This window comes from Haliotis asinina, chromosome 6 (assembly GCF_037392515.1).
Source record: "Haliotis asinina isolate JCU_RB_2024 chromosome 6, JCU_Hal_asi_v2, whole genome shotgun sequence".
Lineage (NCBI taxonomy): Eukaryota > Metazoa > Mollusca > Gastropoda > Lepetellida > Haliotidae > Haliotis > Haliotis asinina.
In genome coordinates this window covers 5,270,312-5,287,358 of record NC_090285.1, presented here as the reverse complement: position 1 = coordinate 5,287,358, position 17,047 = coordinate 5,270,312, and the positions used below count along the sequence as shown (strand labels likewise).

General features: G+C 40.3%; 2 protein-coding genes across 2 annotated transcripts; both read left to right on the top strand.

The window, feature by feature from the left end:
* The first annotated feature begins 5,886 nt into the window (after positions 1-5,886).
* On the top strand, positions 5,887-10,444 carry LOC137286259 (cytochrome P450 2J6-like). Its single transcript, XM_067818009.1, has 4 exons — positions 5,887-6,294; positions 7,146-7,673; positions 8,109-8,549; positions 9,286-10,444. Exons 1-4 carry the CDS (start codon positions 5,958-5,960, stop codon positions 9,513-9,515), a joined length of 1,536 nt encoding a protein of 511 aa, XP_067674110.1. The 5' UTR covers positions 5,887-5,957; the 3' UTR covers positions 9,516-10,444.
* A 599-nt stretch (positions 10,445-11,043) lies between these two features.
* On the top strand, positions 11,044-16,571 carry LOC137286260 (cytochrome P450 2J6-like). Its single transcript, XM_067818010.1, has 4 exons — positions 11,044-11,474; positions 12,730-13,254; positions 15,680-16,120; positions 16,252-16,571. Exons 1-4 carry the CDS (start codon positions 11,144-11,146, stop codon positions 16,428-16,430), a joined length of 1,476 nt encoding a protein of 491 aa, XP_067674111.1. The 5' UTR covers positions 11,044-11,143; the 3' UTR covers positions 16,431-16,571.
* The last annotated feature ends 476 nt before the right edge of the window (positions 16,572-17,047 follow it).

Sequence of the window (17,047 nt, the reverse complement as noted above, 5' to 3'; positions counted from 1 at the left end):
CCAATCTATGAATCAATCTTTGAACAAGGAATTGTTTGTTTGAATAGCAATCTAGAAAATTGTCTCTTGAAAATACAATGTCAGTTGGCACTAAGAACATATTTTGGGACCGGATTTGAGTGTCGCAAATGAGGGGTGTCGGATTAGAGGGCGTTTCTTATATGATACATAGGGACAAATTCGGAGCCAAAGATATATGAAGGCAAAGAGGGCGTGTCGAGAAAGATTTGTGGAAACTGTAACACTTGCATTTGTGGCTTATCTTCTTGGTGGAGGTGGTGTCCTTCATGTGAAGGTGATGTCCCAGGCGTATCACGGGCTGTAAATAGGTATGGACTAAGAACATTGACAATATACATGACCAAACTGAGGTCTTTCATTACACCTGCTAGATCCAGTAATTGTGTTCGAGAAGACATTGTGAGCGAGAGCGGAACGGCAGTGGTTCGAACCCCATTCGAGTCATGCAATAACACTGATGCTCCGCGTTAAAGGGATGGAACACGCTCGACTTGTTTGCGTCGTTCAGTGTGATGCGACCTCGAAACCCGGGGTTCCGTTCTCCGGACAGGCACTCAAGTCATAAGATCAGATCGGACATTGACAAACCTCTCTTCAAACCATTTTGTCATTCTTCTGAACAGGAACAGATGACCCCAATACAAAATATTTGCCTTTGTTAATGAGGGTTTGTCCCCTAACACACAGTGCAAATAATAAACGCCAAATTATAAGTTGCTGTGCCGACTGATACTCAGACATGAAACATGACCGAATTTCAAATGCGCCTGAATCGACAACCAGCATAAGGTAGTGTGTCTTGCATTATGAAAGAGGGAATAACCCGGCGTAAACTTTCACAATGGTTGACCTGCCCCACACCATAGCGTACGGTAAACAGTATCGTTATTCACCGTTAGGATTGGTTGTGTGTAAGCGTGTGAGTAGTTTCATCAGATCACCTTGACCTACTTCTGCACCGAGTAGGGACACCCGGTAGACCGGCCCAAACAAACTAAGCCCATGGATATCGCCTGAATCTTTAACCGTTGACTGTGTTAGTTCACAGGGCTATACTGCATGAGAATTAAACATTGACTTGCTTTTGTGGCAGTGTCATGTCGAATTCGTTATGCTAGAGCAACAACACGTCATGATAACACTGGTAATGAGACGTAGGCTACTAAACAGCAGTAATGTAAACATTATACGGTGTTCCATGCCTTTACACGCCTGATGTCTGTTGTATGTGTTTGATGTCTTACGATGCAGTTATATGACGATGAACTGTAGACAACGTTGTCTTGGTCACACAATCCAGTGATTAACGCCATGAACATTGATCTACGCCATTGATGTGCCCAAGCCTGTTCAACTCATCCTCTTCGTCTCCTCTTACGTCTGTTTGTTGAACGCCACACCCATCACTATTCCAGTTACATGGCATTCTGTAGCTAATTGACTCTGGAGCAGACAATCCAGTGATCAATATCATGAGCATCGATCTACGCAACTGGGATAGGATTATGTGTGTGTATGTCAGCGCGCTTGCTTACCCGATCCCGTTAGTAGCCTTTTATGTCATGGATTGACAAGACCAATTCAAACCCAGATCCTCGCTGATATCGCCTCTTACAAGAAGCATGACTTGCTGAAGACAAATTATGTTTAAGATGTTTAAGATGTTTTGTTCATCCATGCTGGAAACTTTGGCACAAGTCAGAGTTGACTGAAATGGAGCATTGTCTTATAAGTGAGTAAATGGAGACAGCCACCTATATGTCCAACCTATGGGAATGGCATGTCTCATCATAACCCTCCAATAGGACATGCTTGTCGTAAGAAGTGACTAACGGGATTGGGTGGTTAGGCTCGCTGACCTAGCTGACACTTGTCACCGTTCCCCACGTCTGTGCGACGATGCTCATGCAGACTCGATCATGTATAGAGCACCGCCATATAGCTTGAATATTGCGGCGTAAAAGTACACTCACTTACCCAGCCCACTCGAATTTGAAGCAGGCAAACCAATGCACTTGGTCATGTACCACCAGCAACGATCAACACGCTTGGGATCTGGGACATCTAGGAGCCTCATTCTCGTTGAGCAATGGATATTCAAAACACTATCCTCTGTCGCAATAGTGGGGACCTGTTTTGACTTTTCTATTCATGTATAGCTTTCTTTAAATGCAGGTCTACAGAAATATGAACTGAGAGTACAACTCTCTTCAGAGACTCTTTAGAGAGGCATTGTTTCTCAGTATCACAATCTACTTTCAGCTGTTGGCGATATATAGTGTGTATTTTATATGACATTGTCCAAATAATACATTAGTTGTAACTTTCCATGCCACTATAAATACTAATTGTGATATTCTAGTTGCTTCACTGTCCTTCACGACATTTTATATGATATCCACACGTTCTGTTTCAATGTTACATATGTTCCTGTCACGATATAGCTGAAATGTTACCGCGTGACGTTAAATATTCTCACTCTCTCACTCAATATCACAATGAACCTCAAAATGTCTATAATTCTAGAATTCAGCATTATTTCATTTCTCTAAACCCCAAATCCTTATGGCTATACGGTTATTTATGCATACAGATACCGTTATTTATGTATACAGATACGGTTAAATATGCATACAGATACTGTTATTTATGTATACAGATACGGTTAAATATGCATACAGATACCGTTATTTATGTATACAGATACGGTTAAATATGCATACAGATACTGTTATTTATGTGTATAGATACGGTTATTAATGTATACCCAAGGTATTACAGCTATGGTTCTGTACATGTTATGTTTACGCTATGCACAGACTTGTGAAGGATTTTATTATGTAAATACCGTACCTACCACTAGGCCACTTCAGACAGGAAATCCACTTGACGAATTACTATAACGCACCTCATAAATAACATTCAACAGAGACAAACACCAGACGGTTTGAATAAAATTGTGAGGATTTCATTCCATTAGTCCGCTAAACTTGGGAGTACACACTACCTGGTCCACCAGCGAGCCCAGCAACCAGATGTTGCTGTATCAGACATATAGCAACCAGCTGAAATCCAGGGCGGGATGTGACTAAAATAGATATGTCCAGGTGAAACTGACGTGTGTAGCGTCTCCTCGTTGATCTGATGTTGTTAGTGTCTATCAACTCAGCTGAGGGAGAAATGTCCTGTCAGCCCAGAAAGAGGGAGTCTGCCGTAAGAACTAGCTATCTGTGGAAAGAACATCAGCTCTCGTTCTGATAGCAACAGGCGGGTCTTAACTTGCTGAGATAAGCCCCGAGACGATGTGGCTAAATGCCTCTTCAGAGGCAAAAAAAATGTCTTCTGTGTGTTAAAGTGATTGGCCAACGGACAAGTATCGATCAAGTATCACCAGTTCACTTAACTGCGTAACTCCAAATATACTGACTTACAAAAGAAAGTAAACACCCGCTGCTTTGGAATCCTCTTCCTAAAACCAGCGTAATTACAACTTTAAAACTTTCAAGTCACAAACGCGGTGGATATGTAATCAGAATACAACATACATCGCATTAATCGACCAACGTAGACCTTTCAGTCGATGTTGACAGGTTAATGGCATGCAAAGATGGTGCAAGGATGTCGACGGTGCGCGGTCATCACATCAAGGTGTTCGTGGTGATGCGATGGCCTAATGCTGCTGATGATGATGTCAATGTGAACATCCACTTTCGCCACCAACAGTCTCAGTTGACTGCGTATTATACTGTTGAGGCATAACGTGAACGCGCGATTCATCAAAATCATGATTTTCATGAAATTCTGAGCATAGCACTGTAAAGAATATCTTGAGTATTTTCATAGCATGTGCATGATATTTGTTACTTAAGACACCGTTTCAAAACAATCCAACAACACCACGTGTGTAACTTTCTTGTAAGTCGGTTTGTATTCAAGCAAAGACATGATGTTTAAACTTACTGGATGTTAAAGAGAATTCTTGATCAGTCAGTAAGTACACACGGATTTCAGGAAAGAATCTGAAATAAGAAAGCAGGTCATTAATCTGTCATACATTTGTTATAATTTTGCAAAGAACAAGGGTATATTTTAGCATTAATGACGACAAAACACTATGTGCCTGGACTTGAAAATCCCTGTGTAGTGGCCAGCATCCCCTACAACCATGCCGTGTTCTCAAAGACACTGTTGGCACTGTGGTACAGTTCTTAGGCCTGGTCATGGACAAATTACTTTAACATACTGATGTTTGTTTATCCGCAATTAAAACACCTTCCAAAACACTAGCGTTCTTTTCGCAAATGTTTTGAAATTTATGTTGAGCCATCTCTGATATTCAGCATTATTTCATTTCTCAAGCTGATACTTTATATCGGTTCATTAACATTAATTATTGATGCTTTCCATTGACCACAATTATCTTACATACGGGATGAGGGTCAAGTGACGCGGGGCAGTCTAAACCCATTTCAAATGTCACCATATCCGTAAACAGGAAGAAGAACCTACTGACAATCAATACCGTGTTGTTCCTTGATTAGACGTATAACACATTCTGTGTAATACTTCATGAAAAAGGCTGGGTTGCATGGCACCATGGAATGTTGGAACAATCTGTTACACTAAACATCTCATCTGACACTTTCATACTAAATATGAAGCCCAAACCCAACTCACTCACTCACTCACTAATACTACATAACAGACATTGCTTATTGACTATACGAATTTAGACAGCAATACTAGCATTGCTTTCATGAAATTGTATCTAACATGGTAGAACGACTAGCGCAAATATCGTACAACTTAGTTAAAGCAAAGTCCGAGTCCATGGAACTTAAGGGACGATGTATAGCTATAGACACCCAGTCAGGGGTTAATGGGGTTCTGAAAACAGCATTTGTGCAAGCTAGTTGGAGACGTTGCAAAAAGTAACAAACTCTTCGAAAAAAATAAGGGAACGTCCTTCTTTTTATTTATGATTAAAAATATTTAGGAGATTTATTGGAGTCAATCAATGTTGATATGATAATATTGAATGTTTAGAGAGTGCATCACCATTTGCACTCCCTTACAACAATAGATATTTGGAATGTAGTCGCTTTTGAAAGATGATTGTACGATTTTCATTTTACAACAAACAACTAGAAACAAACAGTAACAAATGTGTGATGCAAGATAAGTGTCCAAATTAATATTCTAAGTGATTTCTCGACCTTCTTGAAAACCTTTAAAATCAAGAATGGGACCCCATGCACGTGTATGGGGCTACTGCGCGCACGTGCATATCATGCGTTGTGTTTAGGGGTGGTAATAAATGGAATTGGTGGTGCGTTCATAAGATGTCCGTACTTGAAACGTTTGTCAACGTTTACACTTCCTATCCAAATTGAAAGTTCAGGTTCCCCTATTTTTAAGGAGTATATTATAGCTTTCAGTTGTTAATAACGAAGGATAATTTGGGAATTCAAGAGGACATTGCACGTTTTTAACACGAGTTCATTTATTACTGCTGCATGAGTCAAAATCGTCAGCAGTTACAGGCTTTTGAAACTTGCGATGGTCGGAGAGACAAAAACGTGTCCTTGGCATTATTTGCTGAACACAGCTGTTAGCATTCGATTAAATCAAGCGGACCCGAGCAACCAGTGCTTCATGTGATGAGCAATGCACCGCGGGGTACGATGACGACAGCGTGTACCAGAGCTGCCATGCAATCCCACTATCTTCTTACTATTTAAGGGGTAAAGTTAAAGCTTTTAGATGAAGGTGTTTGGATTTCAGTCACGAGTGAGCATGTTTTAGAATCGATACGGTACTCGGAGATGCTAATACCCTCTGCAGTGAGTCGTGACAAGAGACGACAACGTCCGAGTACATCAAATGCTACTAAGAAACTCAACCTGACGGAAGTCATATACAGAGAGACAGAGAGAATGTTGGCGATGTTCGAATTGAGCCCGACTACGGTCTTAGTTCTTGCCATTGTTCTTTTTGTATTGTGGCTGTCCACGCAGCGACCCCCGGGTCTTCCCCCAGGCCCCCCTCTCCTCCCTGTTTTGGGGAACGCTCTATGCATGGGGTCCGATCCCCGGGTTACGTTCCATAACCTCCGACAAAAGTACGGCGATATTTTCAGCGTCTACGTCTTCCATCAACCCATCATCGTCCTCAACGGTTACGATGTTCTGAAAAACGCAGTCGTCAAGAACTCCGACGTCTTCTCTGACAGACCGCGCTCACTACTGAATGACTTCATACTGAGGAGAAAAGGTACGCCTCTCTACAATACTGTCCTAGATACACTCCACTTAGGAACGGTGGGGTAGCGTAGTGATTAAAGCATTTGCTCTTGACGCCAAAGAATCCAGGATCGATTCCAGCGACGTAAAACCATACTTATTCACTCATTGGTTTACTTCATACGATGAACATTGTGTTTGTCAATCCTTAACGTATGTTGAAAGGCAAGATTTCCCTTTTTATGCCAACCTTCCATTCCATTCTTACCTATCCACCTATCACTAAATGTAGCCAAGGTACACAAACTGTACCCAATCCATTGATTGTGGACCGACCTGTTGTACCCTTCCATTAAAACAAACCTTCACCAGGCCAGCTTTTATACACGCTCTTGTGCACAATGTGTCATGCTAGTTACTCGATACAATGTTTGATGGATGCTATCAGTTAAGCTCAAAATGAGCACACAACTTATTTAGCTTGTGTATGCATTGTTTAAAAGGATTTAAGTTGAGAGTTAAACCAATTAATGCACACAGATGTTTTAACATTAGCATTCCATAACAATGAGCGGAAAACACAGCCAATGGTATTCTCGGGTTCACATATCATTGCAATTATATAGACACTTTTAGCAGCCAATAATTACCAAACTACTTTCTTAGGAAAGCATATATTTCACGACATTGTACAGGTTATTATTTGGATACTGTATCGCTACTTTGGTTATTTTTTTAGTTGGAAATCAAGTTTGTGGTAGATTCAGTTTCGTCAGCTCCTTTTTGGGATAACCATAATACTTAGACATTTCTATAAACGGTGGTGTCAAATGTCAGAATGCGTGGTTGTCAGTACGCATGCTGCTTTCTTCGTTTGTACAGGTGTGGTAGCCAGCTCGGGTGATCTGTGGCGTGAACAGAGACGGTTTGCTCTCTGTACTCTGAGAGAATTCGGGGTGGGCAGAACAATCATGGAAGACAGGATACACAACGAGGTCTCGCAGTTTCTCGCTGCATGGGAGGTGGAGAAGAGTGAGGGGTTTGACTGCATGCGACTTGTACATAATGCGGCAACCAACGTCATCTGTTCGACTGCGTTTGGCAAGCGTTTTGAGTATTCGGATCCTCTTTTCACCAACTTTCTAAAAGCAGTCGAGGAATGCTTTGCTGTTACAGGAGCGTCAGCCCTGTTGAACATTTTACCAATGCTGCGCTTCCTGCCCGGTGATCTGTTTGGGTTTAAGAAAACCATGGCCAATGTCAGAATGATCGAGTCACTTTTCATACTACCCGTGATAGAGGAACACCTAAACACACACGACAACAACAACAACGTGGACAACTTCATTTATGCATACATCAGGGAAATGCGACGTCGTCGAGAACAGCAAAAAGACACAACTTTGAACTGTAAGATCCTTTAAGGTGTCTATCCCATTCCATGAGAACGAGATAGATCGAGAGACACAAAGACAAATACATAGGTAGCCGGACAGATACATGTGAAGATTATACAACAATAATACAACCGTGTATAGACAGATAGATAAAACACATATATATGAAGAAAGTAGAAAGATATATAAACACCTACTAGGTATATAAGCAGGCATATATAGGTTTATGGACAGATAAATACATACATCTAAATAATAGATACATACTTAGACAAATAGAAAGGTAGACAGACAGGCAAAGCTACAGATAGATGAACAAATAAATAACAGTAGACAGTTATGTTTCAGTGTGTCAGTATTTGGATGTGTGATACAAGACATCAGATAATCACCTCTCAAGTAAACCATGAAGGACTACCTACACTAAGTGTTTATTTTTCTTTCACAGTGGACAATTTACGCACCGTTATCACCGATCTGTTTGTTGCCGGCTCGGAATCCGTTGCCACCACAATACGTTGGGCACTAGTCTACTTCCTCAACTACCCGAATGTACAAGAGAAGTGCTTTCAGGAGATTCTGGAAAACATCGGTCAGAGCAGACGACCATCCATGAAGGACAAGGCGAACCTTCCATACGTAGAGGCCACCATTATGGAAGTGTTGAGACGGGCTGACATAGCTCCCGTCAGTGCCCTTCACGCCGTCCCCTACGATGTCCACTTCATGGGTTTCACCTTCCCTAAAGGCATCCCAGTTGCTCTGATGCTTGATTCAGTCCTTCAAGATCCAGATGTTTGGGGAGATCCAGAACAGTTTCGACCGGAGCGTTTCCTTGACGACAAAGGCAAAATCCAAAAGAATGAAAAGTTCATTCCATTTTCTCTTGGTAAGTGAAGACCTATATGTTCTAGTTCGGAATATCTGAGTTTGTAAACACTAATATTTGTCAGGATTATAATAAATGTTTGCAACACTCCTGCAGTGTGTAATTAGCTAAGCCTAAACAACAATATCCAGCATGCAGTTGGGAATGACGTATATTACATTGACATAGTCAACGAGCCTGAAAAACAAAACCCGTACTGAAGAGAATGACACTTCATGCAATGACTTGCCGTTGGCATATCCCTCTGACAGTCTATATCTCGGCTGTTCTTGGTTATTGTCAACAGTAAAGGCATCATGAAATGCATTACAAGTGATTCTGTGACAATGAGCTGATAATCAAGCAATTTCAATACATTTACAGAATGTCGTAAGTTGAATGTTATAGGCTATGTCCATGGTGTGTGTGTATGTGTTCATGCGTGTGTTCTGCTGATAATTGATTACAAAGTCAATGAAATTGTTGACAAATGTCCTTCTTGAAATTGTTCTCATTAAATAATGAGAGGTAGTAGCAAAGCTATTATGGGTACTGCCGCTTACATCTTATAAGTCTGTACAATATGTAAAATATATTGAAATAACTTTGAATATCACTCTCTTATAATAACTGTTTTCTGAGTTTAGTATGTAAAAATGAAAGAGATATCCGGGTCCATTGATACAAAGTTACCTGAGTTAACAAACAAATCTCATATTGTCAGACAGTAAAAATCAATACATATTTATTATTTCAGGTCGAAGAGTTTGCCTCGGCGAAGCGATGGCCCGAATGGAACTGTTTCTTTTCCTCACCACCATGATCCAGAGGTTCCAGTTCCTGCCTGTGAATGGACAGAAACCGCCCCTACAGGGAACTGTTGGTTTAACTCACTCCCCTGAACCATTCCTTATAAAATCCATCCCCAGAGTGCAGTCTTTACCCAATCACAATAGTAACATGTGGCAAAGGCAGAATAGTGCTTAAACTTACAAGACTATGATAATGATGACATCAGGTATAAGCTCAATGTCATTGTTCATGAAGAATTGAAATAACTGACCATGTAGTTAGGTATTTTGGATAATGAGAGACGTCGAAGCATGACTATTTGAACAGACTGGTCAACCTGTGTACCGCTAACCCTGTTGACACGCTACGCATGTCGCAATAGTGAAAACAGTATCGTCATCCCATTTCATATGTTCCTATAAATAGATTTTGAAGCACGTACATTGACCCAGTTGAGGCCCAGATTCTGACCTTACATACTGTAGATTAGGTCTTTGACTCTGTAGATTAGGTCCTTCGAATCCTGGATGGTTTAAGAAGAGTACTAGAATCGTTTTTTTTGAGAAAGTATAATCCCAAACATAATACGTTACATTTGACCACTTTCTGAACAACATTGTGAATTCACAGTCTAACAGTTGTCTGTTAACAGTAGAGCCGATTGTATGATTCCTACTAAATCAGTGGCACGTGTATATCACAGTCGAATAGTGATACCACCGGGTGTTCGCTGCGTGTGCTTATTCTTCCCCCAAACACGTGCAGTGACAAGCCAACTGTTCAAATTGAAGTATTCGTAACAACGCAACAAAGTTACAATCTTCGAAAGGAAGTGTTGTCTGTTTATACCTCTGTAAACAGAAGATTCAGGGTATTCTCGTTTCCATTTTTTTCTATGAGGTCAGTGTACATGTCTAACACTGTCTCTGACGTCATGTGGCCACTGCACTGACGTAGGGACATATCGTAGGAGGCTGATTTACTTTACCTTCGTATTGTTTTTGTTTAGTCCGAAATTATTCATGCAGTATTGAAATTGATATCGGTGACCGTTATCGGAACATTCCCTGGTCGTATTAAATCTGTAAATTTTGTGTGGAATAAAGGGATTTTCTTAAAGGGAAGTATGCTTGTCATTCAGTTGGTTAATGACAGGTGGTAAGAATAATATTCAGTCTGAAAAACTCATCTGAGTGAGTGGGCTAGTCGGGTTTAACGCCGTGTGTATTAAGCGGTGAGAGAGGATTAACCGCAGAGGAATGTTGTAGTGACATCTAAACAGAGATTTGTTGCCTGAATCACAGATTACAGAGACTTTAGCAACAAAGTGAAAATCTTTTTAAGACTCCGGAGTAAATATCATATTTAAAACATGTTTGATAAAAATATTCAGGGATCGAATGGAGCTTGTGAGAGTTATATGGCTACTCCGTCAACAGAAAGTTGGGTCGTCAAATAGTCCTTCAACTAAACAGCTGAAACAACTCTTGAGTCCACTGTACAGACATTTAGCCACAGACATAAGGCTATCTTATGATTACATCTACAAAACAAATCCAAATGAAGTCCAGAACAATCACTAATTTCAGGATTACAGACTTGCAAAATAATTCTCTCCTACAGCAGGACTCGTATTCAATGTATTCTTTTGGGCAGGGTAACTCGAACGAATGTGTGCACTTCATTGGTTGTCTCACTGTGTAAACAGTGATAAACGGGTCGTGTTTGAAATCAGTGAGTGGTAGGAATGTGCTAGTCGACAGTTGTATTCAGCTTTGCTCGCTTGTATCAGGTACATGTGTGCTGTAAACTAGCGGACGACCATGTGGGATTTTGGAGTTACAACAGTTTCCGTATTTCTGGTTGTGGTACTGGTAGTGTTATGGTTAACAACGAGGCGCCCACATGGACTTCCCCCCGGCCCCGCTCTCCTTCCGTTTGTGGGGAACGCCCTGTCCATGGGTACTGATCCACGGGTCTTGTTTAAGAACCTCCGACAGAAGTATGGCGACATTTTCAGCCTGTATGTTTTCCACAAGCCTCTCATCGTCCTTAACGGCTACAACGTTATCAAAGAAGCCATAGTCAAGAACGCCGACGTCTTCTCCGACAGACCACACTCTTTTATAACTGACTTTATAGCAAAGGGCAAAGGTACGTTTTCTTTAGTTTACCTGAATTGAAGGAGTTTTAATAATGATTCTAGAAACTGATCGACAAAAGAACCCAACTTCAGCCAGCACAGAAGTATTAGAATGTTGATTCTATATATTGCTATCCTTCAGGGAAACATTATCAATCAATAGAAGTATCAAAGGTTAAATGTTCAATGGTATTTTATGATAAATCGATGGATACCCATGGATAACAACAATACACCCAAAGTACAAGAGTATTAGAATACTGTCTTTCAACATGATATAATTTGGAGAGATGTATTCAGATACTACAGGAAATGTATAAGTGATTGTAAGCTGTTGGACTTGCAGTTTTTATTTATTTACAGAATAATTTATACAAAGAAAGAACTATTGAAGATGAAAATTAGTGGCTACTGATACATGGAATCTCTGTAAAAATATCCCAGAAGACATATCGCATGTATTCTTTTACTGTGATTTAGTTAAAAACTTTTGACAAAATGTAGAACATTTCTAGATATCCACTTCCAGTGTATGTAATGTCTCTTTTAAATTCACTATCATGTTTGGAATATATTCAAACAATAAGATACTAAATCATATTATACTTCTAGCCGAAAGATTCATTTATGTTTCAAATATTAAACAACATGCGCCCGCTTTTGAGAGATTTCATAGACTTAAAAGACACATGGACAACCGAAAAGTATATGGCCAGGAAAAACAATAAGATAGGTCCCTTTATAAGGAAGTGGAATCATTTATCTGCTGTTCTATATGAGCGATTAATATATTCAGTTGATATTTCCAGTCTCCTCCCAGTATATATGATGTAGTGGGAATCCTGCAGTTGCTCCTCTATACAATGATTCATTTTGGCTGATGGTGTGGGAAGCACAGTTGGTCCCAATGGCTATGCCCGCTACTTGCCGAAATGATTTACACGTTTGGTTTGCATCTATGATAATTAACAGGAATTCAGAAAACGAATATATACGGAATCATAGCATAAGGATTAATTTTGTCGATGGACTGGACATTTCACTTGTAAGTGGCTGTGTTAGTGTTCTCTGGGGAAAACTACGCGTGAGTATTTCAGAATAGGCCTCGATCACTAGACACCTTTTCCTGTCTCACAATCAAAACATAGTAACCAATCACCGCCACCCTGAAATGAGTCTTACAAATACAACACTGTTCAACAATATTAACAAACACTGGCACATAACGTCATATCCCTGATTCTACTTTACGTATTTGTTACACAGGAGTAATCGGAACCTCCGGGGACGTGTGGCATGAACAGAGGCGTTTTACTCTCAACACTCTGCGAGAGTTTGGGGCTGGAAGAACCATCATGGAAGACAAAATACACGAGGAAATTGCACACTTTGTCTTGGCCCTTGAGGAACAGAGAGGCCAAGGTTTCAACATACAACGTCTTGTGCAGAATGCCGTTTCAAATGTCATCTGTTCCACTGTCTTTGGCAAACGTTTTGAATATACCGACCCCCTCTTCGTCAAATTTCTGAAAGCACTGGATGATAATTTTAAAAGAAGCACAGCATCGGGATTATTGAACGTTTTCCCTCTTGTGCGATATCTGCCTGGTGACCCGTTCCAGTTCAAGAAAGCAATGGACAATGTAGAAATCGTAGATAATCAACTAATTGAACCTTTCATTAAGAATCACTTAAAGGATCACGATGAGGAAAATCGGGATGACTTCATCCATGTGTACTTGAAGGAGATGCGACATCGCCAACAGAAACAAGAAACAACGACATTAGACTGTAAGTGTGTTGTGTTACTTAGGTATGTACTAGGTATGTACATTATGTTTTTTCCACGACAGAGTTTTGACCGTGGAAACCACGACGCTAGCTAATACTGTAAGTTTGATGTGTTTAAGGATATTTAAGGGTCGTGCAGTATGTACTACTTTGTTGCAAAGAACACACACACAGAGCGAGAGAGAGAGAGAGAGAGAGAGAAAGAGAGAGAGAGAGATTTGCGCTTAAACACCATCTGATAGCGATGATACCAGGTGTGCTAGAAAGGGTGAGCGTATCCTGCCCAACCGATGGCACCCGTCATATACATGTGCTTGGGCCAGTCAGCTGCTGCCCTTGAAAAACATCGCACAGTTTTTGTGCAAGTGGAAATAGGGAATTGCACCAGGGATCATTTTTGTCACTGATTCATTACTAAATCATTATTAAATGGCCTCCTCAAGTCTACCATAAACGTTTTCAAAACTTCATTGATGCCTCGAGCATTCTAGCCTCGATCCCACATTTGGTGTCCATGGTAATGCCTATTGTCGTCTAATCGTTTTAAAAAAAAAATTAAAAAGATGTTATCAACGAGGGGCTCCAGCATTTTTCATTAATTTCAAAAGACATTTTGTCTTTTCTAGGAAAGGAATGGATTGAGGAATAGGAAGGAAGTTTTTTGTCCACAAGTTAGTCATGTTGGATAGTGGTGACTGACCTCTGACCGTTTCTGGGATGTGAAAATGTCCTAGAACATTTGGTATTGTCCTTACTGTCACAGGTTTTAGAACACGACCACGCTTATTCTGCCACTAAATCTTGCTAGAAAGATTTGACGTGCTATGATAAACCTGTAATTAGTGAAATTACATGGACAGCTGCCACTGCCAGCATGATATGTGTTCATACATCAATATGCCAAGTAAAACTAACGCGACATTTCACATTATGATTAGATTTAAATAACTATGAAAGTTAATAGTTACTATCCTATTATTAAATACAGTTATTGGATTACATGAATTGACAAGAAATTATTTTATGATAAACAATTCAATTAAACTTGCATACCTGTAATTAGTGAAATTACATGGAGAGCGGTCACTGCCAGCACGGTGTGTGCCAGGCACATGACACATGCAACTTTGATATGATCTTAGTGCACAGACTGGAGCAGCATGTACCAGAACCCAGGATGTGACTGCTGGCAGCCAACACAACTGTATGTCAAGCTGTTAGGGACAAAATTGTAAATTTGTGATGGATGCTGTGTAATATGAAAACTTCAACTGTGACATTAATACTGACTGTGAATATATAGTCCTTCTTTGACTATATTGTATACCCTCATGCCATCCAAAAATGAAACAGAATATCAGATCTTTGCATTACAGTATTAATATTATTATATGTAATATATTATATGTAGATTGTCCCCCCCTTCTAACAATGAGCTACAGGTATATGACATTTTTGGTACTAAAATTAAGATTGAAAGATTGAAAGATAGGATTAAGGATTACCGTTAATGTATGAAACAGGGATTCGGTGGCACATTTGTTGGAGATAGGATATTATAACAGGAATTGACACGTCTTCGGGTTTCAGAGTCAAACCAAACGTTGGCAGTACCCGTGAATGTTTTGAAATTTGGCGTTTTTGCAGATTTCTCCCTCAGTTGACATACTGACCGCATATCAGTTGTGCCATGATGTGACACGTCACGTAAACCATGCTCTTTGTTCAAACAAGTGATGACGTCTACATATAATGGTGATGTTTTAGGCCTTCGACGACGGGAATAACAACAAAGTTTATATACAGGGCAGCCAAACTTTGGATGACAGCAGACAGGGCCAGAAAAGGATTCTTCTAAATCTATTTCCCCTCTTTCTGCATTCTACCAATGACATCATCACCTACTGTCATTCTACACAGATACTCTTCCAGTAAATGAACTCTTTAGGTCTATTTTTGGCATATGCTTCGACGGCAATAATAATTTGAAAGTTGTCATCCTAATTAGCAGGAGGTTGTTCACGGCATTACGGCCCACATTTGAAAAGTTACAAAAAGCCTTATTAATTGTATAAAATCTATATTTGCTCAGGAAGTAATGAAATAGAAATGGATATGCATGTAATCATTAGTTGCTTTCACTAGTCCATATTGTTTGCTGGTGTTATTTCATTTGGCTTTAGCGATCTGACCTTGTTTTTAAATCCTATCAAAACGTATTGTTGGTTCTGTAAATTGACAGAGTAGGGAAGCTGAACTTTCTTTCAGAATCTACACTGACTGAACAGTTGATTCTGCTACTGTTATTCACGTTTCGAATTCATTTGAATGTGATTGATGTGCTTCCGATGTGTCATCTTTCAGGTGAAAGTTTGAACTCAGCACTAAAACTTATATAAAACTTATATAAAATTTATTTTGGCAGTGGAGAATCTGGCTCGGACTATTTCTGATCTGTTTGTTGCGGGCACGGAGACAACGGCCACTACAATACGTTGGACGCTTGTCTACTTCCTGAACTACCCAGATATACAAGAGAGGTGCTTCCAGGAGATTCTGGAAAATGTCGGTCAGAGCAGACGACCATCCATGAAGGACAAGACGAACCTTCCTTACGTGGAGGCCACCATTTTGGAAGTCTTAAGATACGCTGATATTGCTCCTACTGCTGTCCCTCACGCAGTTGCACAAGATGTACAGTTCAGAGGATACACCTTCCCGAAAGGCGTCACAGTCATGTTGAACCTTGATTCAGTCCTCCAAGACAAGGATGTATGGGGAGACCCACAAAACTTTCGACCAGACCATTTCCTTGACGGAACAGGCAAGATTCAGAAGAGGGATGAATTCATTCCGTTTTCTTTGGGTGAGTTACCAAGACACGCGACATACAGATGTGTAAGGACATGGGTGCATACACACATAAATATATAATACGCCCGCAAGCACGCACATACACATATACGGTAATGAATGTTTGTTGTTTCATATTTCAAGGTCGAAGGGTTTGCCTTGGGGAGTCAATGGCCCGGATGGAGCTCTTCCTCTTCCTCACCACCATGATTCAGAAGTTCAAGTTCGTCCCAGTGAACGGGGAAAAGCCTCCAATGGATGGAATAATGGGTTTCACTCATTTGCCATGCGAATTCCAAGTAAAAGCTATTCCCCGAAACTAATGGTGTTTGCAATGTCACAAAGAATACAAAGTAAAGACCCCGTGAGTGTTTCAACGTTGTCATACAACAGGAAGTCTTTGTTACCGCAAACTCTTTGTCAAATTCTGTTTTTATAATAAAACAATATCTTCTCCTCATTATTGAAGATACTTATCTCTGGCCGTTTCATCAGTCAACTGAATCGCGTTGAATAACTGTGGTAGAGTATGCTAGCCATGTGTCTCATTGTCTTCATGGGCCAACTAGACGTTAAACAGAACTATGGATTCCCTGATGTTAGTGTGAATGTGTAAAAGATATTCATGTATGCCGCTATAGCTACTTGCCATTCCCAAATCATTGCTAAAGTTGCATAGCCTGAACCCATTTACTTTCATAGTGAACAATCGAGTTGATTCGAAATCAACTCCACAATCGTCCTTCAGGCTGTGGCGAATGACACAATGACACTAATTGCACGTATATGATCTCGACCACTCACACAAGCGCTTGGTGATTAAATAGTTATAACAAAAACACAACTCGTACTCTGCAAGTACAAAATACATATGTCCAATGTGTCAGGTGGTTGAAACATGGCCATGAGAGTACTTCGATAAATGTATCAATATAAGGAA